Below are 27,446 nucleotides of genomic sequence, written 5' to 3'. Positions count from 1 at the left end.
AAATACACCTACTGTTGATTTTTGGACCGTTTTCTTTTTACCATTAAAATATGTCGTTCAGAACAGCTGATAATTGTCTTACCATTTAGAATAAATGTTAAATTTATGTACCATTTGCTCCAAAGAACCATTTTTGGCTCCTGAAAAAAAGTTCATATAATTCCATAGAGTTGAGCCATTAATGAGGCATGCAGTGTAGATTAAATGAAAGTGTACCCCAGGGGGCACAAACTGAATCCTCCTGCACTATGACTTGTGAATATGGCCAGTTTAGACACGGGAATGGAGGTGCCAGAGGTGAAAATGACTGAAAATGAATCAGTATGAAAGAATACTGTTTTATCTGAAGCTTTTTGTTTAATACTAGATTGGACATCGGGACGCTTCTGGTCCCGTACCTACAAATTGTACACGTATGCACATCTACTTTCAAAATAAAAACTTGAAGTTTCTAAATGAGAATTCCTGTTGTTGTATTTCTCTTTGAGAGAGCACTTTATGGAGACTGCAGCCATTGACCAATCAATAACTTCATTGAAACGTTTATCAGTCCATTGACTACCTAATGAAAAACATTAGGACAATAAAGGTATAACATTTAGAAAATCAGATCGGAGTTGAAAGATGAGTGACTCAATTTCCATTTAGATTAAAAAAAAAATATATAAGCTGTGTTCTTTCACTATAAGTTTTCAGTGACCAAAGTTCAGTTACTATCAGGAAAAAAAAACAAAACAAAAAAAAACTAACAAAATAACAACAAGCTAACAGTGGCTGGCAGCATTTTAATAAAACAGGTAATAATTTATCAGAAGATGTATTCTCAAGGATTTAGACACAAAGGGTTAGCTTCGAAGCTGTCGCAAAGGATCCGTGACTAGAAAAGTACTCTACTTTAAAGATTTTCAAGGAATCTTGAAAATAGAGGAAACAAGGCAAGAGAAACAAACAAGCAAATGAATGGTTGTCAAGAGACAAACCACATGTATATTATCAGCAACTCTGGGAAACAAACTTTTTTCCTTTCTTTTATTGATGTTGAAGGTGACCAATATTGTGCGTGAATATATATATGTATATGTATATGTTTATATGCGTGTGTGTGTGTATATATGTGTATGTATATATATATATGTGTGTGTGTGAGTGTGTGTTTGTGTGTGTGTGTGTGTATATGTATGCATAGAACAGTCAGTGTGACAAAAAATTTTGGCAGTGGCTGAAAAGTGTCTATTTTTGTTTTCTTTCTTTCTTTCTTTCCTTTTTTTAATAGGGGCTGGTTATAATTCACAAGGGGATGAAGAACTGATGGCTTGGGTAGAAACAAACAAACTAACAAAAAAGCCAATTTCAAAATACTGACAGCCACATATAAAGGATTATTAAAATGCCTGGAAAATTCCGATTTATATCTCCATTCTTTCGCTTTTTGTTTTCCTGACTCTTGAACTCTACAGAAGCGGTGATGACAATCAACAGAACCCCATTCAAATGGAGAAAAAAAAAACTCTCCTCCCTCACGCTCTCTTCCTCCCGTCCTCGCTGTAACCCCGGTGCATCATTATCAGTCCCTGCATCTGCCTCAAAGACCCTGCAAACCTTGGTTAAACAATGAGCCGCTCTCTTCGTTTTTCATGAGGCAACTATGCAAATCAGTCTCTTTACTGGGCTGACTTCACAGGGACTGTCGCCGAGCTGCCGGCTGCCCGGCTGCCCGGCTGCCTGGCTTACCCGCCCGCCCGGCTGGCTGGCTTTCTGCGGTGAAAGGGCATTTGATCCAGTTAGGTTTCATGTAAAATGCAACAAGGCATGAAAAAGGAAAGCGATGGAGTCGGGGCTGCGACGCGCATCCACCAGACGAGCCCCGCAACCGCTGTGAAAAATTAAAGCACCCGTCTCTATGTTGAGTAGCGGCAACAAAGACAGGACAAATTACGCAATTGGCAAGTGGCAAATGCAGTGCGGCTGGTCAGGACCGAACCCCAGTGGGCCTCACGTGAAAGGGGGTTCTTTCATCACAGCAGAGGACTGTTTTTCATTAAATGCTTTATTTTTTGTGACATGAAATGTCTAAAAATGAGCTTGGATAGTGCTGTGAAAAGGGAGTGCTTCAGGATTTGATGTATTAAGGGGCTTTGGGTTTGTTTGAGATGCTAGCAGGTTCAGATAAGAGGTAAGACTGCGTGAAACCCCTCTATCTCATGTTCCACTGAAAAAGATGGTATTTCAGCTATTGATCAAAAGTGTTATTAGAAATGTCTGATCGAACCTGTAAATGTATCACTGTCACAATCCATTGAAAAGATCAAGACCTGTCAGGCACAACTAGTCATGTTGATAATTAAAAAAACAACGCTCTTGCACATCTGATATAGAATCGATTATATATTTGTGTTCCAATCCAAATATACCACAGTTAGTTGTTGTGAATTATGGTATTAAATGTATTAAAAATGATTATTTCACTTTTATGATTTTTTTACAGTTATTCCATAAAGCTAAAGTTATTCCAAAGCTAAAATGCAGCTTTTCTCTATATATTTTACTGAATACCTGTCTCTGTAATCTAAATGAATCCATTTATTTCCACCATGGATAATGAAAGGAAAACCAAAAGAATGTGGTTGTAAATACTTCTTAGCAACAGGCAAAACATTGAGGTATCTTCTCTTTAGGTGGTGAGACCATCTGTCAATAATGCATTCATTGCTAGCATCACCTAATTTAAATTGACGTCCAATTTACCGTAAAACATAGACCAGGAGCCGTGAGAATGCAGCGTAGGTCGTTAAAAAAATAAATAAAAAAATCATAACCGGTGGCGACATTTCATACGTGTTTCTCACAGCATATCATATTTCTGCTTCTTTGTTTGTTGAGTTCATTCTCTTCATGTCTCATGTTTTCATCTGCCGCCGTATTTTCAATTTATCTCCAGCTGAGAGAAGGAGGCGATGTTTCTTTAGTTCATCGGTTGTTCACTCAATTTTTTTCCTTCGCATTTAGCTTTTATCCATATAATGTTTTTAAAGCAATTTCAAAGTTTGAACTTTTTTTTTCATTATCTAACCTGGATTTCTATCATATTTCAGCTGCTGGTACTTTCAATCGGAAAATGTATTACATTATTGATATACGTATGGTCTTCCATGTACTGTATATCTTGACTCACTTTCACTGTGGAAATTAATTTGTTTTACAGTTGAAAGGAAGAAAGTTACCTTAAGCTGATTGCGTTTACCGATTTTTAATATCACTAAATTTCTTCTGCAGTCATTTTGTGTAACATACAGACATATTTGGCTGCCCGTGATGCAGCTTCACACCAACCTGGAGAGAAGTCATGGAGAGTGAGATATTCAAGCTGTTTTCATTTTAAAACTCAGTGATTCCAAGTGGCAGGACACTGTAGCGTGCATTTGCTATTAGCTGTATTAGTGAAGGTTAAAAATGGATTTCCTCATATGTACCCTTAAGTCCTGAATACATTGGGATGGAAGTAATGAACCAAAAAAAAGGAAAATTCGCTTAGCTTCTTTTTATTTTAATTGACACTTTTACTTATTGTCTTTTAATGTTATATTTGCTTTTCAAGTTAGGTTGCAATTCCAAATGACTCGCAAACCATTTTCAGCCACAAAATGTACTATTCAACAGCCATCTAATCCAGAAATGAAACAAGCACCATTAGACCAAAGTTCCCCCCTGCACAGTCGCACCCTCGTCACATATACTAGACAGTAGATGTCCATTTATGTTATTACTGTAATTCAGAAGGAGAAAATCATGTTTTTTCGCTGAAATAAGAGACAATTTATGTCTCCAGTCTGTAATTTGAATCTTTACAAGGTATCAGTTGTTGGTATCTGTTTATGAACAGCAGAACAATACTAAAAGTGTGTTTGCTCCCCCTCCATATATTCCCCTTTTTTTGATGACTGACTATATGAAATTATTGTGTTTGTTGCAGTAAATAGTAACTCCTTGGCCATTCAAGACTCCAGACTCAATGTCATGTTATTTAAAGCTATTTGATAGCTAATGGCTATTTTGGCAGCTATTGGGGGGAAAAAAAGCAAGATATGTTATGAGTAAATGCTGCACCCTTATAACATAATATGTTGTAATTCAAATGTATTATTAACATTACATCATGGGGTACTACAACATATTTATTGTTAATACGTAATTAGTTTTATTGGTCTTGCATTATCATTACTGCAGTATCGGTTGTTTTTTTCATTACAGATTATTGTGATATGATGATGTAGTGTGTTATTACATGATGAAATTGATATTATTGAATCTGCTGTTATATAAGGAATATTTAGTGATATGAAAGAAGCACAGCAGGCGGGGGGGATTTTGTTACTTAGGGTTGATTCAATGGTTGTACAGGTTAGAAAGAAAAGGGAATAAATAGACCATATTTTACAGTAATGTTGCCTCAGTGTGCTTGATGGAGCTGTGCATTGTAAGAGTCTTCTGTGAAATGTTCTAATATACCATGTTAACTCCATCCATATGGAAAGAATTCAGTGAGGCATATCTACAGAGCAATATAAAAAAAAAAGATAAATAAAAAAAATAATCAATTATTAATAAATAAAACACGGCATCTATGTTAGACATTGTTTTTGGATCATTTTATTCTATGATCTATGGAACATATGGACTCATTATTATAGCAAAATTACTGAAAAATGCAGCTGCTAGCCATAAACTTATTTGACCTTTCCTGAGCAACACCGGAAGATGTACCTTGTCTGACTTGGTGGAATCGGAGTGATGCAAGTGAAATAAATTTCTGCGCTGATGAGATTATTCCCCCTTTTCCAATTTCCAAAGCAGAACAAGAGACACTGGCAAAGCTTAAATGTATTCCCTTTTGGCTGGATTTGGACACAACTGGGACATCCTTTGTCTGCCTGGCTGGTAATTTTCACTCCATCTTTTCTGAGGTTATTCACTGAAAATAAATGCTTGCTGGTCAAAAGGAACATCACCCAGGACGATTACAGAGGTTCAACATACCCTTTCAATTGGTCATGTTTTTGTGTTCTTTTTGTTGTCGACAGAGGATTAAGTTATATCTTATATCTATCTTTTTTTTTTTTGCATTTCCTACTTTTTGGGGATTTCTAAGCTGACTTTTCAGTGAATAGAAATAATAATAACAGTAATACTAATAAAGTATCATTGTTGTTTTTGTTGTTGTTTTAATGGGTTGATGAAAGTGAGGAATCTGTCTCTTTTCCTTGAAGGCAGACCCGGGCCTGTCTTTACACCCGGATTTATTGCCTTCATGTTTTTTAACACAATTTCACCGCCTCATCCTCCCCAAGTAGGGTTTGGAAAAATTCAGATTTTGGAGATGTGATTCATATGCACTAAAAAGATACATGGTTAATTAAAATGTATTGATTTACTGTGCGCATTAATGCGTTAGCATTAGCAGAACTAATTAATAAGCAAACTCATCGTCAAGCTAGTATTCAATTTCCCTAAGTAGTTAAGTACCAAATCAATATAGATTGTCCCAACATTGAACTTTGACTTCTTTTATTCTTTCATTTATCCAATATTTATAACACTTCTTTTGCACACAAGGGTGTCCAGCAGACATCGGAGGACGGCGGGGGTTCACCCTGGAACGGTTGGTAATCAATTAGAGAGCACGTCTAAGCATTCTCTCTCTCATTTACACTCCAGAGAGGACAATTTAGCATCGTAAATATATCTGCCACACGTTTGTGGTCCGTGGGACTGAACCGCAGCGCCCTGAGCGAACAAAAGCAGGCATGAGAGGACATGCACACTCTGCACAGACAGAGGACCCAAACGGCACTCAATCCTGGACCTTTATGCCGTGAGACACCCCGGTGCCACTGCGGTTGTTCTTTATCTATCTATTCAGCTTTCTATCTATTTGTTTTTCTTCATCCAGACATGCCGTCGGGATGGTCTGGGCAAATAAAAATAACATAAAATGAGCAGAACTGTTTAGAAACAAGCAGTGATGGTTCACAAATGAACACTTTATACCATCAGAGGGGCACTGAGACAGTAATAAAAGACATTTCCTCATAGGTCAGTTTAATAGTGTCTCCGCGAGCTTCCAGTAAACGCAGCTGCTTCTAGTGTCTCAGAAAAGATTCCTAGGGAGAGAACAATGAGCATTCTGCATCTTACCGCGCACTTCAGGCCGCTGAAATATTTTCTGGCTATGCTGCTCACAATAAGGCGCATTCGCTCTCAGCAAAAGCACAGCATCAACATACTTAATCACATATTTCTTTCTGCACTGTGGTATTAAAGATGATTTGATTATTTCTTTGGAAATGGGTGAGTAGTATCAGATGAGGCTAAATCCTTTATAGGCGAGACCGGGGTGTCAAATTCATTTCTCATCGCGGGCCACATACGGCTTAGGACGATGTCAAGTGGGCCTGACCATTTAAATGATAGCATACTCAGCAATAGATAACTAAAATATCATGTCTTTCCTCCGTTTTGGTGTAAAGAAGTACAAGGAAAATATTGGAATTTAATGAACAATCCTTTTAGAAAACATTTCATGAAACACCTCATATTTCCTTAGACAAACGTGTAATTTCCTTTCTCGTTCCCATGTATGCATTGCAACTGATTCCACTGATCGTACAAAGGCACAAAACTTTAACAAGCGATTGGTATTTAAAAATATAGAAATGCACTTTAAGATTAAATGAGACTTATAAAGGAAGGGATTTTTAAACCATTTACATATGTGCATATAAAATCTAAATTGAATCCCTGCCTTCACCTTACAAACTAAAGAGAGTGCTATAAAATGTGTCAGGGAGAAAGTATTCACCTGTCCTGTAAATGTGTAAACTTCATACATGCATACACATACAATACATACTGAAAATGTATGGAGTTGCATGAGCAGTAGAATTCCACCATACTCTTTTGTAGTGAAGCTGGTTACTAACATTAAATTGGACATTTTCGCTAGCAATTAGGTGGCAGACTTTTACCGCTGCTTCACTGATTTCTCGGCTATCGGTAAAAGTGGACCGCTGTTTCCTCAGACCCGCCAGCAATTCGTTGATCTTATCTCAGTCGTCCTTGCAAACTGTTATATTTTTCGCTGGTAGTCTCGTAGTGGCGCTGAATATTATATTCCTTAAATGCCGAAACTTGTTGCAAACACAGCAAGCACAAAGGTTTCCTGTGCGTCTCCGTAAATAATTAGGACGTAGTCCATTTTTCTTTGAAAATTCTACACTCTTTATTTACTTTTCTCTGTTTTGATGAGGGAGTTTTTTTCATTTTGGCTAATGAGGGAGTAGCTGGGAGGGAGAGAACAGGGTAAAAAATAAAACGTCTGCTGATCGGTCTGTCGCAGTGATGCAGCTTGTCTTCTACTCTGACCAAAATAGTGTGCCCCCTAATGGAAAATTCTTGAATTGCATTTAATTACAAAAATTAATCCTTGTCTTGTATGCATTTTTTCACTCTCAAATTATCCTGCGAGCCTGATCGAACCTCCTCCCTGACATCCCCGGGCTAAACCTTTCTGTAAAAACATATGCATTCGGTCGATTTTTCTCCTTTTTTAAACTATGTATATCGTGATGTATGTATATGTATATCTGCAATTTCCTTCGGGATTAATAACGTTGTTCTTATTGTTCTTATTCTTATGTAGGATACAATGGTATATCACATGATCTGTCAAGTGACCCTTGCAGACAGATGTTTCCCTGCTTTGATTTCATACGTTATAAAGTAGTTTATCATCCAGCAGTGAGACCACATTAAAATATTATAAGGATCAGCATCTGCTGTGAGGGCTATATGCTCCGTTTTAACATTCCGGTCGGTACAACAGCTAGTTTATATTGTTATAATATGCAAGAGTATACATGTAAACATGTTTAAAAAAAAGAATTGCAAATAAATAACCAAAAAATCAGGGGTCTTATTACAAGTGCAAGGCACAAGTCAAGGAGGAATTGTTTTATGTGGCAGATCATCAGCCTCTTCTTCCATTCTTTTTTTTCTTTCTTTTCTTTGAAAGACTTGATATAGGTATGCACATAGCAGAGTGCCCTTCTACTTATTGCTATAACCTTTTCTCTTATAAGTTGATAAAACTCTTGCAGACTGTCCCCTGGGTTTTAACTTTTAAGCTTCTTCCAAAAAAAAAAAAAAAAAAGGTGGTCTTCTTCACAGTAAATGACTCAATCATCCCTGGAAGGACTACAACAAATGGTGAAAGTGACGTCTGTCAAATAAAGCCATTGAAATGCAAGAGAGGCTTTAAAATGCAAAAGGGAGGGCAGAAACAATACGGTGTATCTTTGACTTGGGCCAATACTGAATTATAGAATGGAATATTGGTTTAGGCATCATTCATAATTCAACTTAAAGAAAAGACAGACTCACCGTGGTGCACCACGCCCTTCAGGCCGTGTATTATAGGGTTGACAGCAGGATTGTCTCTTCCTCCCACCTGAAAAACACACAAAGCAAAATCATCTTTAACTGCTTGAATGACGACTGTCTTTAAATAAGAAACTGGATGACATGGATATCTCTCTCTCTCTCTCTCTATATATATATATATATTTAGATATAGATAGATAGATAAAATGATAAATGTATATATCTATCTATATCTCTATATATTAAATATATATATTTACACTATGTTTGTTAAATTCTATCAATTTCTGATCTTTTCACGTTTGCATCTCTATGTATGCATGTGGATGTTAAAGCGTGCGTGTGCTTCTTTGTGATTGCTGTTTCTAGGTCAGAAACAGCACGTTTGCATCACATGTTGCTGCCGCTCATCATGTGATTTCCATACGTGTCTAGACACAGCAAAAGGCCCGGCGCTCTGGATTGAGAGAGAGAACAACTTTATTTATCCCGAAGGAAATTGTTGAATTGATTCTCATGATGTCTGTCCCCCGACAGGCTTGGGGTTTTCAAAGTGTCTTTATTTTCATACCTCAAAGTTTATTTTAGTGTCATAAATATAGCCCGTGCAGAATGATGGTCCACTCTCGGTCTCATGAATGACAGGGATGAGCATGGTGAACCAGATTCACAAATAATAATATTCAACACCAGGTGGTCTTTTATGTGCCTACCTTGAGTGCATGGCTTTCCTCCAGTTATTGCTATTTTCCACATCAAACACTTGTGTGTAGGGTGGCTAATACTTCTCTTAGGAATGAAGAACTCACCACGAAACATCGGAATTGCTCCCATAAATCCGAAATATCGTCACGCTATATATCAAAATCTCTTTTTCTACTGAACTATAGCGACTCTCCTGCCCATTTTATTGGGCTGTCTTGCTCCCTCAAATGTAGCTTTGCAGTTATTTTCCCCCTTCAATGGCACACAACTATGACAAATACATGCACGTTTGTCCTAAATGAGCTGATCTGTATGTCTTAGCAAACTCCCTGTTTGCTAGCACGTGATTTCTTTCAATTGTCTGCAAATATCACACGTAAAAAAAGAATGCAGGGGTTGCAAAAGCCCGTCTGGCTGACTTGAGCTCCGACCTGTCAACGGTGCCACGGCACGTGTTTCAAACGAAAGGGTGAGGACGACAGATAAACAGGAGACAGACACATCTGTTAAAGTGGCAGTGGGGGAGAGGAAAACCCAGACGCGGTGCAGAGAAAATAAGTGCACTACAATTACGGCGAAAAAAAACAGCAGCAATCAACAAGCTCTCAGAGGATCTCTCCCTCTGATCTCTAAGAGCACATGATGTCATAGGAACTCACAAGTTAAGATTGTCTCTTATTTGAGTGTCATTGTCATCATGGAGATGTGAAATTCAATTAATTCAAGCACAGAAAAAAGTTTTGGGGAAAATGGCAGCAAAATGCCTCACAACATGACCTGTAATTAAAAAAAAAAAATCAAACACATAAATGTTAAAACATAACGGTGATAGGGATACTTATTACATGAATTATATATACCTATATGTATAAATATACTTATAATGTGCTTTTGAACATGTTAATGCCGCAAATAAACATTACCATGCAAATAAAAAGATCTTTTTCTAAGTGCTGCGTTTTGAATGGCATCGCGCATTGAAAATAATAAAAAAAAAAAAGACCAAAAGGGAGAATAAAAAAATAGGTGGGTGGATTATTTTATTGGGCTGCATAAATACTTTTGCATAATAGTTTGCTTCAAGTACGTCCTTGGAAACACCTCTGGGAAGGCATTTGAATGGCGTGTTGTTCAAATGGGCAGAAAATGACTGTCATCAATTTGATTGAGGGATGATGGGTAATGTTAATCATACAGTAAAACAGTTTGACTCAGAAAAGACTTCTAAAAGACTAAAAGCTCAAAATTTACATTTCAAGAGAATGCATGACCGTCTCAGACATTGATATAATCACTTATGCAAGTACCATACTACTGACGTTCCTTTTATGAGTACATCCTTTTTTTAACTGAGGTTTATTTTGTAAAAGTAGGTTTTTTTTAAAGGGAATTGCTATACACCTTTTCCCCTCTGCTGCTCTCTGTAAGGTTAAAAAAAGTGAGGACATGTCAAACCGTCTTGTTCACTCCTCTTCTGTTTGTGTTCCCTCTCTGCAGTCCCAGAGTATATTCAGGCAGACACATGGAATCCAGAGATATTCACTGTGAAATCAGTTTTAAAAAATGAAACAACCCAGGACCTTATTCAATTCTAACACTGAAGCCTAGATGACAGGCTTTTTAATACCTATTTTGCGAATCCCTTGCCAAACAAAGCTTAACTATCACATTTTATATGATAAGCGCGAATAGTTGAGCAAGACTGAACATGGCAGCACAGTCCCACCTATTCTTTGTAAAGTACCTTAATCTCAAGATACTGGTGGTAACCAGTAATCTTACTGATCCATTGGGGCTTCCGGAGAGATCTTAAGCCAGATTTGCACTTATGCATTTACCGATTAATCCATATACATTAACTTCTGTTTGTTTGTGTGTGTGTGTTTGTGAAAACATGCAATTGTGCTTGCTGTGTTAGTAAGTTAAGTATGGCTTAAAATGTTCATATTATCAACATTTCATGGAAAAGCACACGTTAGAGAGACTAGTTGGCTCTTCTTGTAGAATATGATAACCAAAACATGATCACAAAATAAATAGATAACGAATGAACGCATTTTAAAAAGGTAAATTGTGATTCTCTGACTTCTCACAGTTAGAAATGTAAGAAAGATCTTCTTTTAGGCTGTTTATTTGAGTCAGCCTGGTGCCTCCGCTGTCATGCTTACTCACAAATATGGTTTCCTTTAACAAATATTGAAACTGAGCCATTTTAATGTTGATATTCATGCCTGCACTTTTCCTGATTATGCAAGTCAAAATGTCTGCTGGGAGAAGGGCCGGTCTATTGGTGCCGTTTCTCTGATGTAGCTTTGGTGTCTCTGCCTCACATAGTCAGCACAAACACCAGGAAGTAGTAATGGAGTCTAATTGCCTATTACATGTTAAAGATGCACACAAAGTCCATGACAATGTCTCCTATATTTGCCTTCACATCAGTTTTCCAGCTTGTAATTGGCTCTCACTGTTCGTCCTACTGGGCGGCATGCTGGCGCAGCTTCCGCCTCACAGCGAAAAAGAACTTCGGTTCGATTCCCAAGCAAACAAAAGGGGGGCTCTGAATGCATGGGTTTCCTCCAGTTATCATCCATAATCCAAAAAGACCCGATATTGCCCCGTGAATAAGAGTGAACGGTTGTTTGCCTCTATATGTTTGCCCTGCGATCGCTAGCTAGGATAGGGTCCAGCGTCCCCATGACCTTGAGGTAAAGCAATAAAGATAATAAATAGTAGCAAAAAAATCCATGAGTTAATGAATGTGCGTCCTACTGCCCCTGTGTCGAGATATAGCTTTATTCGAGGAGGAGAAATATATTTATATATATATAAAGTAATCTTAAGAAATATATTTTCATGAATAATGATGTTTTTTAGACGAATTTAGTAACAAAGGTGTTATTGTGTGGAAAACAGCGGGTTTAAGTTCTTGTTAAGTTTTTGTCGTAGCAATTGGACTTGAATTTCTTCATGTTTCATCCCTCATACCAGAGGCTTCTTCAATTCTGATGATCTGTGGGGAGATTCCAAATATAAGCTGTTGTTCGTTGGGACAAAAGAGCAACTTTTGTGGGATTACCTGGATTGGAATGTGAAAAGGTAAGGCTAAACCAAGGAGTGAAACCTGTTCGATCACATTAAGTGAGGCTCATATGGAAGTTACCAGGGGGATTGGTTCTGGTGGTGAATCTTTCCCGGTTGTTTGGCGGGTACAGATGGGCCTGGTCCGTCTGTGCAAATCCGTCTTGGTATTGATCCCAATAAAGCGTCATCATTTTGTAAAAGGTTGTGTCTAAGGCCTCTGTTCAGAGATGTTTTTTTTTTTTCTCTTTAGATAAACAGAACTAGATTTAGTACCATCTGTATTCTCTGTCAGGAAAAAATACGAACATTACTGTCTTCTAAAGAAAGGCCCTTGTCCTTCAGGTGTAGGTGGAACACGATGTCTGAATTGTTGGCTCTGGCGATGTAGATATCATTACGATCCTCAGTGCAAGTGACGGTATACAGCATAGTTGTCCATTTGTCCCCAACAAATGACACCACCATTTGTATAACAACTCCCTTAGACCTCGATTCTGACGACTGACTCCTACATTTACATAACAAGCCAACATTACCTAGACCCGCCCAAAACCCTGGCGGTTATATTCAGAAATTCTCCACGGGTCATCAGAACTGAGGAAACCTCTCGGATGAGGGGTGAAACATGAAGAAATTTGTGTCCAGCTGCTATGAAAAGAAGATTTCCATGACCTGAATGACTGACAACCGCCACAGACAAGCAGGTTTAAGGGATTTCTAAGTTCTCAGTTATTCTTTTAAGATACATTTATTTCAAATGTGCAATGCGCATTTGAACAAGGAAATTAGGTTAAGAATTCTTAGCAGTAGCTTGATTTAGCTGTTACCAAGACGGGGCTTTCAGAAAAACGATAATGATTTCAGGGCGAGTGAAACAATGAGCACCCTTTCGCAACGGGTGAACCTGTTCACCCCCTCATCATTACATCAGACTTTATATAAGTAGCAGAGCGATGGGACCCAAAGTCAAGGTGTCCTGCATTTTTTTATACCGCGATCACAAAAGGTGTCCTTCAAACTATATATGCAGAAAGATGCAGCTGCAGCGACTGGCTCATTCTGAACTGTCATGTTAAGCAGCTGCGGAAAAAAAATTTCAATCCATGTCCCAAAACTGTAACTCCGGGGGGGTAACTTTGTCGAAACAAAGAAACTTTAATCATTTCTAAAAGGAAACTCAGAGTATCCACCCCCCGAAGCAATAGATTGCAAGTTTTTGTTTCAAATCATGGCAAAAGTTGATTTAAAAAAAAAAAAAAAAAAGGCAACCGCAATATACGGAGGTTTCATTTTGTTCATTTTGAGACAATTGAAGACAGAAAAGTGGGTGAGAGGAGGAAATACTTTCCTTAGGATTGGAGATTAAAAGGAAATAAGGGGTAGCCCTGTAGACACAGAGGGAGAATGACAGACAGAGACAGTGAGGAGGAGAGAAAGAAAAGAGGACGCAGGGAATTACCGTTTCATTATTAATGTTTGTGTCTGAAAGCCCACAGGCTGGTCCCAGGAGGAGCTCAGCCATAGGGCCTCACATCACCATGTCCTACTCTCTCCCTATATTCCCCTACTTCTTCTTTAAATCCTGTATCTCTCACTCTTTTTTTTTTGCAGTCCTTTCTTAGTTTTTCTCCAGGGATGGGCCACTGCAGTGACAAATCAGACAAAAAGAAAGTACAACGCACCACCGTGTGACACGTCCTCGTAACTCTTCCCTCAACCGACGTTCTCTCCCTCTCTTTCTCTCATTATCATCATATCCCTTCCCGCCAGTGTCATCCATCCAACACTCTTAACTGCATCCTTTTTTTTTTTGCATGTGAGAGACACTCATCCCCTTCTTTTGCCTTTGGCAACATAAGGTGCTGATGAATCAACGATGTAATGTAATGTAAAGGTTGGACTTCTTTCAAAGGGGAGTGCAGAGTTAGCAACGACGCCAGTGATCAATTTGTCAGCAGGCGGAGGGAGATGAGGATAAACCCTGGCTGGAATTGATTTCACTTTTATTTTAATCCTTAAGTCTGAAGAGCGAAAGATGAATTCACTTCCTCATAATTCCAGGTGTAACCGCGGCATTATTTATTGTCCTTGAGACATTGGGTTCAGACCTGACAAAAAAAGATTAGGCTTTATTCATAGGGCAAGACACACACACACACACACACACACACACACACACACACACACACACACACACAAGGCAATTTAGTACTTATATGATGGTTCCAGGTGGAATTATACTGTTCTATGACTCTTCTGGATTCATTAGTCTGACTGGTGTTTCATCCTTCAGTCTATACAAGAAAGAAAAACCAAGTTAGATGGTAGATGGTAGATCCAGGGGCAATGCCAGCTTTTCTTTTATGGTCTGTCTCTTTTTAGTTTTAGAACTGACAAAAGAGGATCAGACCTTTATTCTTAGATCAAGACAAAAAGGTAAATTCTGTCCCTGCATGATAGTTCTGGGGGCATTTCCAGCATTATTAATGGTCCTCTTTTCTTTTGTTTTAGAAGTGACAAAAGAGAACCAGGCCTTAGATCAAAACAAAAAAAAAAAAAGGTAGATTTAGTTCGAAGTCCACGGAAATTCATTATTTTGGTATTTTATCTGCTTCACGCACATTGAAAACATGCAGAAAACATATATTTTTGTGAAAATCTAACTCCATTGTGTTGTTACTTTATATCCATGTCCTTTTCGAATAGCCTCATTTGAAGTACTTACCACATTTTCCTTTGAAATAAAAGTACATGCTCGGTATTTGAGAGATTTGAAAAAGGGGAAAGAAAAGCATTGTAAAGCATATTAAGTCAAAAAATGCCATCACATTGTGTATCCCTAACTGAAACCCTGATGGTCAGATAAAAGGGCATCGGCGGGTTCATCATTCCTGACCTGTGGTTCGACTATTTGAATTCATCCTTCAGGTTTGTGGCTACAGAGATGAAGCACACGCTTTGAACACGTAAGACCGGGTGAGAAACCTACACCAACTCTTTTACCTTGGAAAAGGTTTTATTTATAGACAAAGCTCTTGCAACCTACATGCTGAAAACAAATGAGAGGACAAAAGCTATGTGGGCAAGCTGCACATGTTCTTTGCCATTTGCAGCGCGTGCAGATATTCGCCCAGGCAGATCACACACGGGCTATAATCATAGGTTACAAAACCGTGGTCATTTGTTTTGCATCATCCTTTGTCTGCAATTTGTCGGATGCAGGCCATTCTCACGGACACCTTCGTGTTAGCGAAAGATTCACGTTGCCAAAGAACATGACAGCGCCTTTGAAGCAGTGGTGAGCCGTCAGGGCCTGCAAGGCCTTCTCTGCTGGCCCAAAAAATATTCTGAATCACAGATATAATTATATTTTGTCCAGGACTACTTATTAAATAATTCCAAAGGGTCTGTTCACTTCCTTTCATTGCTCGTCCCCTGGTTGTGCCACTTCCGGACGTGCATTTTCATATTAAAGCATTTAACCAATCACATTTCAGCCATTATTTGTTGTGATCGATTATACGTGGCGGGTGTTGGTGGAAGAGTATAGGGTTGGGCATCCCTTTGTGGTCATGTGATACGTTCCCTCGGGCCAATTTTAACACTACAGGAGTTATCTATCCACGATGCAACTCTCTTTATACTGCATTTCTCCATAATAAGATGCATTTTTAAAGCCATAAACAAATAATTGGGGGTTGGATTGATTCGGAACAATACTGAAGGCCTAGGTGTAAAATGCACGGCCCGCCACTGGTTTTAAGGTGCTACTACTTGAAAAGGTTAAATCTTAGAGTTGACTAGTTCAATGACAATGACCGTTCTTTTCCATTCTGTTTGTGGAACTGACTCATTCGGCCAGGTCCCTCACCGCAAGACCTAATAAAGGGCAAGATTGTATAAGATCAGTGTCAAAAATGAACTTGTGTTTCACCAATGTCATCGTTTTTTTTTTTCTCCCAAAAAAAACAAGTTATTTACCTCCGCGCAAGTCATCATCCCCGCTGCGGTGTTATGTATTCAAGTATCCATTTAATTGTCTCAAAATGACCTTAACTCAAAGTCAGCAGGTTCCCCTTGAATCATTGCAAAATTGCATATATGAGCACTATTCTGTTACCGTATCAAAAAAAATAGAGATCAGATCTTAAGATGATAAATTATCAAAATCCCCCCCAAAAAAGGAATGCAGGTGTTATGTGGCGAGAGGGTGGTGGTCGATGACATTTTCAGGCTGAGTGATGGCGTGTAATAAATAGGGCACCCATCACTCAGGAGAGGGCTTAGCAAGACCAATCACCCAGGAAGACAGGTTTTATTATCCCATCAGTGTAGAGAACTAAAACATAATCAGTTTAGCAATCAGCTCTGCGACATCTTCTGAAATGTATGACAAAAAAAAAAAAAAGACTGTATCATGACCTGCAGCGAATTATGCGATTTAAATATAATTAAGTTTAATTAATTTTGACTCGGCCTAGAAGCGAGGAAGGCTCTGCTCGTGTGCGCGTGTGTTCCATGTGTCTTTCTTGAGGATGATCTCCGGTTTCATGCACCGTACTTTGAACAATCCAAATGGCTTTGTTTATATCGGTCACATGAAAAAAAAAAATAAAAATGAAAAGATCCAATTTAAAAAAAAAAGGGTATTTAATGCAACCTAAAACACAAGCGTCTCTCCTTTACAGCCTCAATGACAAGCAAGCAATTAATGAATGTCAGTTTTCATAATTCTTAATTATCTTGTCTGAATCAGTTAGCATTAGCTTTACGACTGAGGTCAACTTAGTCCTTTATGATTTAATTAGCAGCGACTCTTTCTCTCACACACATATATACCCAGGCATGCACACACATGTATGTTTGCACACACATGTAGGTTTGCACACACACATGCACACACTTTTACTATCTTGATCTCTGTTGCCATTCACTCGCTGGTATTCCTAGAATACCCTATATATATATATATATATATATATATATATATGTGTGTGTGTGTGTGTGTGTGTGTGTGTGTGTGTGTGTGTGTATGTGTGTGTGTGTGTGTGTGTACAGTTGGGCAAAACAGTATTTCCTCAGCCACCAAATGTGCAAGTCCTCCTACTTGAAAAGATAGGTACACTTTAACTATGAGAGACAGAACGAGGGGAAAAAATCCAGGAAATCACATTGTAGGATTTTTTTATGAATTAATTGGAAAATTCCTCAGTAAAATAAGTATTTGATCACCTACAAACAAGCAAGATGTCTGGCTCTCACAGACCTGGAACTTCTTCTTTCAGGGGCTCCTCTGTCCTCCACACATATTAATGGGACCTGTTTGAACTGGTTATCAGTATAAAAGACACCTGCCCACAACCTCAAACAGTCACACTCCAAACCCCGCTGTGGCCAAGACCAAAGAGCTGTCAAAAGACACCAGAAACAAAATGGTAGACCTGCACCAGGCTGCGAAGACTGAATCTGCAATAGGTAAGAAACTTGGTGAGGAAAAATCAACTGTGGGAGCAATTACTAGAAAATGGAAGACATACATGACCACTGATAATATCCCTCAATCTGGGGTTCCACGCAAGATCTCGCCCCGTGGGGTCGAAATGATCACAAGAACGGTGAGCAAAAATTGCAGAAGCACACGGGGGGACCTGGTGAATGACCTGCAGAGAGCTGGGACCAAAGTAACAAAGGCTACCATCAGTAACACACTACTTGAAGTTTGCTAGAGATAATTTGGATCCAGAAAAGGATTGGGAGAATGTCCTATGGTCAGATGAAACCAAAATAGAACTTTTTGGTAAAAAAATGCTGAGTTGTAACCAAATAACACCATACCTACTGTGAAGCATGGCTGTGGAAATATCATCCTTTGGAGCTGTTTTTCTGGGAAGGGACCAGGACAACTGATCCGTTTAAAGTAAAAAAAAAGAATGAATGGGGCCATGTATCATGTGATTCTGAGTGAAAACCTCCTTCTATCAGCAAGGGCAGTGAAGATGAATCATGGCTGGGTCTTTCAGCATAGCAATGATCCCAAACACATTGCCCGAGCAATGAAGGAGTGGCTTTGTAAGAAACATTTCAAGGTCCTGGAGTGGCCCAGCCACTGAAAACCCCAAAACATCACTCCTCTAGAGGAGAGCTGCATGGAGGAATGGGCCAAAATACCAACAAAATTATGTAAAAACCTTGTGAAGACTCACAGAAAACATTTGACCTTTGTCCTTGCCACCCATAGGTTTGACCAAATACTTATTTTCCACCACAATTTGGATTCTTTAAAATTCTTTAAATCTCAGACAACATGATTTTCTGGATTTTTTTTTCCCTTTCTGTCTCTCATAGTTGAAGTGCACTTATGATGAAAATTACAGGCCTCTCTTATTTTTTTAAGTACAAGAACATGCACAAGTGGTAGCTGACTAAATCCTTTTTTGCCCCACTATATATGCTTTTTTTTTCCTCTGTATTTGTCCATTTTAGCCCTGACCCGAGACCAATAGAACACAAATCATAAGCATAATCTAATCTTAAAACTAAACTAAAAAGAAAAAGAGAACCTAGAAGTATATTTTGTAAAATGAACATGGCGCACACAAATACACCCACATACAAACACAAAAAAATAATATCACTGAGAGCCCTTTATAATCATTGCTCATCCGTTTCTACAGGAAGTTAGTAAGATTACATTGCTAAAATAAGAAGTATAATTGAACTTAGAGCACATCCACATCCACACAATTAGAGCACACACACACACACACACACACACACACACACACAAACACAAACTGTGACTGGGAGCTGAAGTCCAATGCTTTTGACACTTTGTCATCAAGTTCCAAATAAAACTCGGTTGCAGCTCATTGCAGTTGTTCCAAATGACTTGGAACAGAGAAAAAAATCATCTCGCTCATACTCACAGACACACACACACACACACACACACACACACACACACACACACACACACAGACACACACACACACAGGCAATACAGTGATTTGGCACCACTATTTTTAATTTTGCCAATAGTCTGCCTCCTGAAAACAACTCTTTCTCTTATAACTCTAAGACACCTGCACAGTGCACACAGAGTAAATCACTGTACAAGACCCAGCAGAAACATTACAAAATCAATCAATCCCGTCTGGACTGGGATGTTGTGAAACATGTTTCCGCTTCATTTTTTCTGCGCTCCTGCTTCTGCAGCTTCCTTGATAACCCTCAGACACAGCTATACGCCGGATTTACCTCTTATACGTTTCTCTCTTTACCGTATAATACTAGACGAAAATTCCCACAGCACAGGGTCATGTGAAATGAGATAGTCATGTTAAGGAAAGCTCCATGAGATTACACCCCGGCCCAGCCACAATTTTTACAAGCCGCCGATGGCGGTGGAGTGTGGAAACATGCCGCGCTGTAAATAAGCAAATAAAATGGCAATGATAGCTGTTTACCGGTATCTGTTTCAATCAGAGACTGCGGCACAGCGCAATGGCGGGTCATAAAACCATGATTGTTATGCTCAGCCGGGCTGATGGGGCCACTTTGTCCTGTAACATGAATGTGAGGATATAACTAACATGTGACACGATGGCAACAGCAATGTGTCTGCAAAAAAAAAAAAAAATAAATAATAATATAAAAAAATCCGAAGTGGAGGGAACATTCAGTTATTCATTTAGAAACACTCAGGGAATAAAGCAGGAACCCGGGCAAGATGCTGACTGTGTTGGTACAAAATAAGAGATGACAGGATTATACGATTGAAACAGTGATAAGAAAAGGGTATGCCCACGGTAAACAGCATATGCTCATGGTTCTGAGGATCCTAAACTACATCGTTGAGCGGGATGACTTTTTTTTTTTTACAACGTCTGCTGATCCAGAAGGCTGCTGTCACTTCACGGAAAAACTGTTTCTTTCCTGTTTTTTTTTTTTTTTTTTTTTTTTAAGCTTTAATTCTTCTTTGCAGGCCAACTTGCCCTCACATTATGCAATTAGTTTTCTTGCTTTAGACAGTTTAGTTTTACTTTGTCGATCAATCGTATGTCAGTGAGGCAACCCGTGTTTCTCCGCAAAGGGCAAAAACTAATTTAAGCTCATTTTATGTACAACAATAAATATGTCAATTTTAAAAGCTGTAACTATCATTGCCTTCGTACCTGCCATGTGTCCTCTACGCTTCTGTGGATTCGATGTAATACACCCACTCGAGGACAGAGTAGAAAGTTGATCATGTACCCATTAAGGGTAAAAACTTTGACTACTTTTTAACACGGAGACAGAATACATAAATTTTCAAAGACTGCAGTCTGCATCGTTCCACATTTCCACAAAATCCATGATTTGTTTTGGGTGGTACTGTACTGTTTTTTTCATATGTAAAAAGGTATCCGGAAAATGACGCATATAGTTAGGAGTTATAGAAAAGAAATGAACATAGCTGAGGGAAAGAAGTTGAATCTTTTATAAAGGTGAGTAAAAAAACAAAAAAGAAAAAAAAATCACAGAGTTGTTAAAAAGAATAAAGAAATGTCCTACCGGATTACTGTAGCTATTTTTTTGCAACATTAGATGAAAGTAGCGGCATATGAATTAAAACATTGACTTCACTTGCATGCATATCAGTTTATGAACATTTTTTTCTGTTTTTCTCATGACTATTAATGAATGTAAATATTTTGAGCCCTTAGATTATTTTATTTCCCTTTCAACTGATGGTATTAAACTTAATATCAAGTGAGTGAATTGTCACATCACATACTTTTGTGAATATATATTGCAACGGTGAAAGAACAAGAGGCATGCATTTACAACCCATTCCACATTTTTACTCATTTATTTACTAATTTGTTTATTTTTCAAAACAGTTATAAGCTCTTCATCGTATTGGGCTGGATAAAAAAAAAAAAAAAAAAAAAAACTTTCCCTTTTAAGACGGCAGAAACGACTGTATAGAATGAATAAACTCAGACTGCTTGGGTGAGACATACAGCATTGTTTTCACCACCTTTATAGTCTCTATGAATTGCTGTGTGGGAGGCTGCAGTCGGTACAATGTCAGCATCAGAACAACTTTAACCTTCAAAATATGAGTATATCTGCACTGGGATCATATATAATCACGTATTTGTGCATACATTTTACTTGCATTTTTATCTCGGTTTCCCAAGGATTTGCAAAAAGAAACAAAAGTCTACAGAGACAATTTAGCAAAGTGATCATGTCAGCAGCCTGGTGAGGTTCAGGTTCATGAGACGGAGCGCTTAAGATAACTTGAATCACGTCTAACTCTACATGACCCGATTGTTTAAAAAACTTAGCATGGCTGAGCTAACAGAAGAGCCATCATTTTTCACCTTAAATTTGTATTCTGGAAAATAGTGTTCTGAATCATGCAGCCGCACCAGTCAGCAGCAGTTTCTCCTAATGAGCTGCGATTGAAACATATATCACACTGTCTCTTTTCTCCAAACAAAACACTGAGTACTATACCATTCAGACCAACTGTTCTGTAGATTTGACTGCATTAAAATACACTAAAAATACTGAGAGGGTTGGAGTAGGACTGATGACTTAGTGCTGGAAACAGCTGTGGCTGCAGCTGTCCAGCTCTCGCCGAAGAGCGTCGTGTCACCTTCGAGTTTTTCTCTGAATCTCTGAATTTAACCAGAACAGACACACACTCGGGATCCGGTGTCATATTAGATTTCTCATGGAAACACTCAAAATACAGGAACCCTTTTTAAACATATTACACAACAGAACATTGAATTTATCCCAGATAACTAGAGTAGAATTCATTTCAGCAATTGACAAAATTAGTTACTGGTAGTTAAGTTGTAGTAATACTAATCTTTGACCAGTGGTACTACCTTAATCCTTACTAACTATTATTTAAATGTCAGCGATGTTGTTAAGGAACTGATAATGTGTTTTTATTCATTGCAATGGGAAACTGTTTGCAGTTGGTGGTAATTCTTAGACTGTTATTATTTGTATTTGTTGGTGTTATATTTATATTATTACTACATTGTAGCTATGTTAATAATTTTTATTTTCTTGTACATCGTTAATTTATTCTTCAGTAATAGAATATATCATATCATATATTTTGTTGTTATTGTGTCCATTATGTCTCCTAGGTTTCCTTTACTTCAATAAATATTGGAATTGTTGTTGCATATTTTACCATCCCCTCTGTGAGCTGCCATCTTACTGTGGTGGAGAGGTTTGCATGTCCCAGTGATCCTGGAAGCTATGGTGTTAGGGGGCTTTGTGGCCCTGGAAGGGTCATACAAGGCAAACAGGTCCCAGGTGAGGAACCAGATAAAGTTTTGCTCAGAAGACCTCCCATGAAGCAGAAAACCATTGGATCGAGTTTTCCCTTGCTGAGACCCCTGCCCCCAGGAGCCAGGCCCAGGGACAGGGCTCGGCGGTGAGCGCCAGGTGGCTGGTCTTTACTCATGGGGGTAAAGACCCCTTCTTGGGGTCCCTAGAGGGGCTGCTAGAGAGCGCTCCTCCTGGGGACTCCCTCGGTCAACCTTCCCTTGTGGAAGACTTCAACGCACCAAGCGATGTTTTGTTATTGGACTTCTGTGCTCGTCACGGATTGTCCATAACAAATGCCATGTTCAGACATAAAGGTGTCCGTGTGTGCACTTGGCAACAGCATACCTTAGGCGGGTCGGCGCCTGTCTGGGAGGCAACCCTTGAACCCGCTAGTGGACTCCAGCATTGAGGGATGCCGTCAAAATGAAGGAAGAGTCCTATCGGGCCTTTCTAGCCTGTGGGGCTACAGAGGCAGCTGACAGGCGCTCTCAGGCCAAGCAGTAAGCCGCTTCGGTGGTTGCCCAGGCAAAAACTTGGTTGTGAGAGGAGTTCGGGGAGACCATGGAGCATGACCTCCGGTGGGCTTCCAGGAGATTCTGATCAACCATCCGATGGCTCAGGAGCGGGAAGCAGTGCTCCGTCAGCACTGTGTACAGTGGGAGCGAGCAGGGCGTTGCTGACCTCAACTTGAGATGTTGTGGATTGGTGGCAAGAATACTTCTGAGACCTCCTCAACCAAGTTGAAACGCCTTCCAATTAGGAAGCAGATCTGGGGGACTCTGGAACAGACACGCCTATTTCTGGGGCTGAAGTTGCTGAAGCCGTCAAAAAGCGGCGTCTGCAGCGATGAGGATTCTGCACTGGTCTGTCATTGTGAAGAGCTAGCTGAGCCAGAAGGCGAAGCTCTCAATTTACCGGTCGATCTACTTTCCCACCCTCACCTATGGTCACGAGCTGAACCTATGGTCACGAAAGAACGGGATCGCGGATACAAGCGGCCGAAATGAATTTCCTAGGCAAATGAATTTCCTACGCAAGATCTCTCTTACAGACAGGGAAGAAGTTCGGTCATCCGGGAGGAGTTCGGAGTAGAGCCGCTGCTTTGAGAGAAGTCAGATGAGGTGGCTCAGGCATCTGGTCAGGATGCCTCCTGGACGCCTCCCGGGGGAGGTATTCCAGGCATGTCCATCTGGGAGGAGACCAGGGGGAAGACCCAGGACACGCTGGAGAGACTATGTCTCCAGGCTGGCCTGGAGACACCTTGGGGCCCCCCCAGAGGAGCTGGGCCATGTGACGGGGGAGAGGGAGGTCTGGACCTCACTGCTCCGGCTGCTGCCCCCACGGCCCCACTCCGGATAAATGGGGGAAGATGGATGGATGGATATTTTACCATGTCAACCTTTTTTCAAAATTATTTTCTAAGCAACTTAAATATATTTTATAATTATTAGTTAAATTGCGATTACATTATCTGTATTATGGTTTTAATACTTTGCCAATTGTTGGCAATGTAGAGACAAAAGGTTTCGAATTTCAGAAGATTCACTTCATACACGTTTAAACAGGATGGTTGCTTAATGTTATCATTTCAAGGTTCAAGGAGCAACATGTGCTTTGTGAAAATGTAATTGACCTGTAACATTATGTAACAGTGGAAGCCTTTCTCTTGAGAATTTTAGTCTTCATTTAACTGAACTTTGCAACAAGAGTAAAACAGAAAAAAAGAAACTTCCTATTCTGACTTTTGTACGTGCGGTCAGTTAAATGTTATCAGCTTTCCAAATGAGTAAAGCAATTTTCGTATCTGCCCCGTCGTTCGGATCTGCTCCAAAATATAATGGATTCTGACTTTGCAATTACCTTACCTACCAGCTCCTTTTATGACAATTTATTTCGTTTTTTTTTTGGAGGGGGGGCGAGGGAGTGCAGACAAACAGTCAAGCAGGGATTCATTCTGTTGAGCACATATTGCAGCTTTATACCAGTCCATCAAAAATACTGTTGTGATTGGCTGATATGGTCCATGTTTGTCTGACAGAGAAACCTAAGAAGAGTCTGGTAGCAGGAGAGTAAGAGAAACTTAAGACATAGACCAAGTGAGAGAGACTGAAAATGAGGGGAGAATGTATTAACTGGGCTTTAATGGTCCGAGTAAAAGCCCACTTAGGTAATCGATGGCCTCAAATGAACGTTTTATTCCTGCCTATTGAGAGAGATGGAGCTGATAATAACCCAGGCTCACCCATCACTCCACTCAACGGGCCGGGGTGGGGGCAGGACGGGTGAGACCCTTGTGATCTTCATCTATTCATTTTCCTGAGTGCACGCCGGATTTCAGAGTGTTTAGTGTTTCCTTCCTGAGACATTCTGGAGTCCAAAGTGCAAGAGAATAACCGGCCACGCTTTGGAGGCTTGGCCAATGACTGAAACGAACACTGAACTCTCGCATCACTGCAATCCAAGCTTGTCTGAAAACCAAGGTTACAATTTGCCAACTAATCATCAAAGTCTGGACTAAGTCCCATACATGAGGATGTTTGGGAGCACTGAAGTTTGGCAATGCTTCCACTTTATCCTCTGCAGCTTTTCTGGTCTTTACAGCATTTGGTGGAGCAGTCCTTGAAGCTCTTGTCACAAGCAGTGGCGGCTCCCGAAAAAAATCTACGGAGGGTGCGGGCTGGGGGGGCTTTAGCGATGATGACTAAGGTTACTTATAAAATAAATAAATTAACAGGGGGCCAAACGTCACAATTAACGTTTGTTTTGTCAAAATTTCCTAGCAATGCAACTTGGAACCAATAGGTGGCGATATAAACACAAAGATGTTCCCTCTAGCTACATAAGCAACAAGGAAGGTACTTCTAAGACTGTTCACAAGTGAAATTATCGACATTAACCGTAATGGACTGACCATTTATTCATAGAAGAGTTGTCAGTTTACTGTCAATTATATCTGAATATGAAGAGAGAAGCCTGTTTGACCAATGTCCGTATTACAAAAGCATGTATTTAAAAGCCTGAGCAGGTTACGTCATGACGAACGCACGCATGTGCAAGGCCTCCCAGAACCCATAAGGAATGCATTGAAGTGCTTGTTTTTTGAATTAAAAAAAGGATTTCACATGAGAGCATATGAGAGAACTCGGGCAATTTCGACTGACTGAAAATTGCCCCAAAAAAAGAGTTGGTTCCCCACGGAGCGGCACTGGACATTTATTGGACATGACATTCAGAGGCAGCTAAAATGGACAGAACTGCTTTAACAGCGGCAGGATATGATTTTAAGAATTCCCTCCTCTTCCTCTGAGCTTTGGTAGTTCGTTGTCCAGATCGGCCTTATGAACAAATCCCCTCTGATCACAAATAATGTCAGGTTCAAGGTCAGAACATGTATTTACTGCCTTGCAAGATTATTAATTGATTTGAAGACCTATATGCTGATTAGTTTACTCATTTGATGATGTGGTGACATTTGACTGATTTAATTTTCAAAGGTTCGAGAAAGTAGCAGGGAGCTCAGTGAGGGAGAGGCGGGCCGGACTGTCTCCTTCGTTTGCACATTGCATTTTGCGCCTGAAAAAGGACTTAAATATGTGCCCGCAAAACCAAACAGAAATTAAGGGTAATTCTTAATTGTCTATTCTATTCTATTTTATTTTATTCATTTCTTGCTTTTCTGCAACCGTTCATCCAGCAAGTGACCTCGAAGTCTGACAGTGAATGGCGAAACGGGGTCAATATAAAGGCATAAAATTACACATACCAGCTCATGGCTAGGAGGATTGTTTTTTTTTTTTTTTTCGCATTGAACAATACTAAGACAAGGTTAGCAGATCTGGTAAAAATGACTAGTCGAATCAATTAGGTCTCTGACACATGATTAAAAAGGAATACCTTGGAGATAATTAGCCTGACCCTGTAAGGATGACATGCATAATAATAAAGCACTCCTTATTAAAAAAAATTAAACCACCTCAGTCCACTTAATAAAATAGTCAGAATTTTTTTGCGAGAAATTAGTAGAAATCATAGTATTTAGCTAGTAGCCAGTAGCACAAATGGTTTCATATCTCTAATATCAATTGAAAATAAAAAAAAAAATAAAGTAAAAACAACAACACCCAAAGTACAGAGAAAAGTAGGTGGCAGAAAGCAAAGCAAAACAAAGCCAAATTAAGCAAAACAAAACAAAGTTTCTAATCAGATTCTATAAGAAAATCATGCATCTATGTTTGTTTCCCAGAGTATTATAGTTACATTACAATTGGCACAACAGTTTCCTTCGGGATTAATAAAGTTGTTCTCATCTCTCATCTCATCTCATTAACACTCACTGATGAGAGCAGCCATGCACGGCACTGGCCAGACCATTTGGGTTGGTGCAGTTCCTTAACCTAGGACATTTGGGCGTGCAGGGACGAGGAGCCGCGTATTGAACCGCCAACCTAGCAATTGGAGGGATGCAAGCTCTCCCAACTGAGCCACAGCCTTCATCTACAAGATCCAGCAGCCGTGCGATTTTGTTCTGTCTTCAGTTCAGGCATCAAACCCCAGCAGTATTTTGAAGTCATTGATTTTCTGATATTATCAATTTTACTTAGATATTATAATGTTTTTTATTCCTATTTGACATTTGTCATAGATTTTTTGATTTCTGCAACAACAAAGTATACATAGTTTACCCATCTAATAAGTGAGCAACAGAATCTAACAGCGATGGATGTGGAGGATAGAGACGACTGTTGGAGCTAAACTGATTAGATTAAGTTAATACAGAATTTTTCTCAGCTAATGTGTCCCAAACTAGAAGCTCAAAAATGACCTCTGAGTTACACTTTCTGCTAACAGAAGACGTTCCTTTGGAGAGCTAGATTTCAGAA

General features: G+C 39.4%; 1 protein-coding gene across 1 annotated transcript in view; it reads right to left on the bottom strand.

Moving 5' to 3' along the window:
* LOC147222225 (receptor-type tyrosine-protein phosphatase gamma-like) overlaps positions 1-27,446 on the bottom strand; it is a 457,121-nt gene that overhangs the window by 108,154 nt on the left and 321,521 nt on the right. The window contains exon 6 of the mRNA XM_086168151.1: positions 8,437-8,503. Within this exon, the coding sequence (XP_086024277.1) occupies positions 8,437-8,503 (67 nt within the window). The remainder of the gene's footprint in view (positions 1-8,436; positions 8,504-27,446) is intronic.

Source organism: Fistularia commersonii, chromosome 21 (genome assembly GCF_037954325.1).
Source record: "Fistularia commersonii isolate RoL2024-O1a breed Wild chromosome 21, RoL_Fcom_v1.0, whole genome shotgun sequence".
NCBI classification, from domain to species: domain Eukaryota; kingdom Metazoa; phylum Chordata; class Actinopteri; order Syngnathiformes; family Fistulariidae; genus Fistularia; species Fistularia commersonii.
This window is presented reverse-complemented; position numbering and strand designations above follow the sequence as displayed.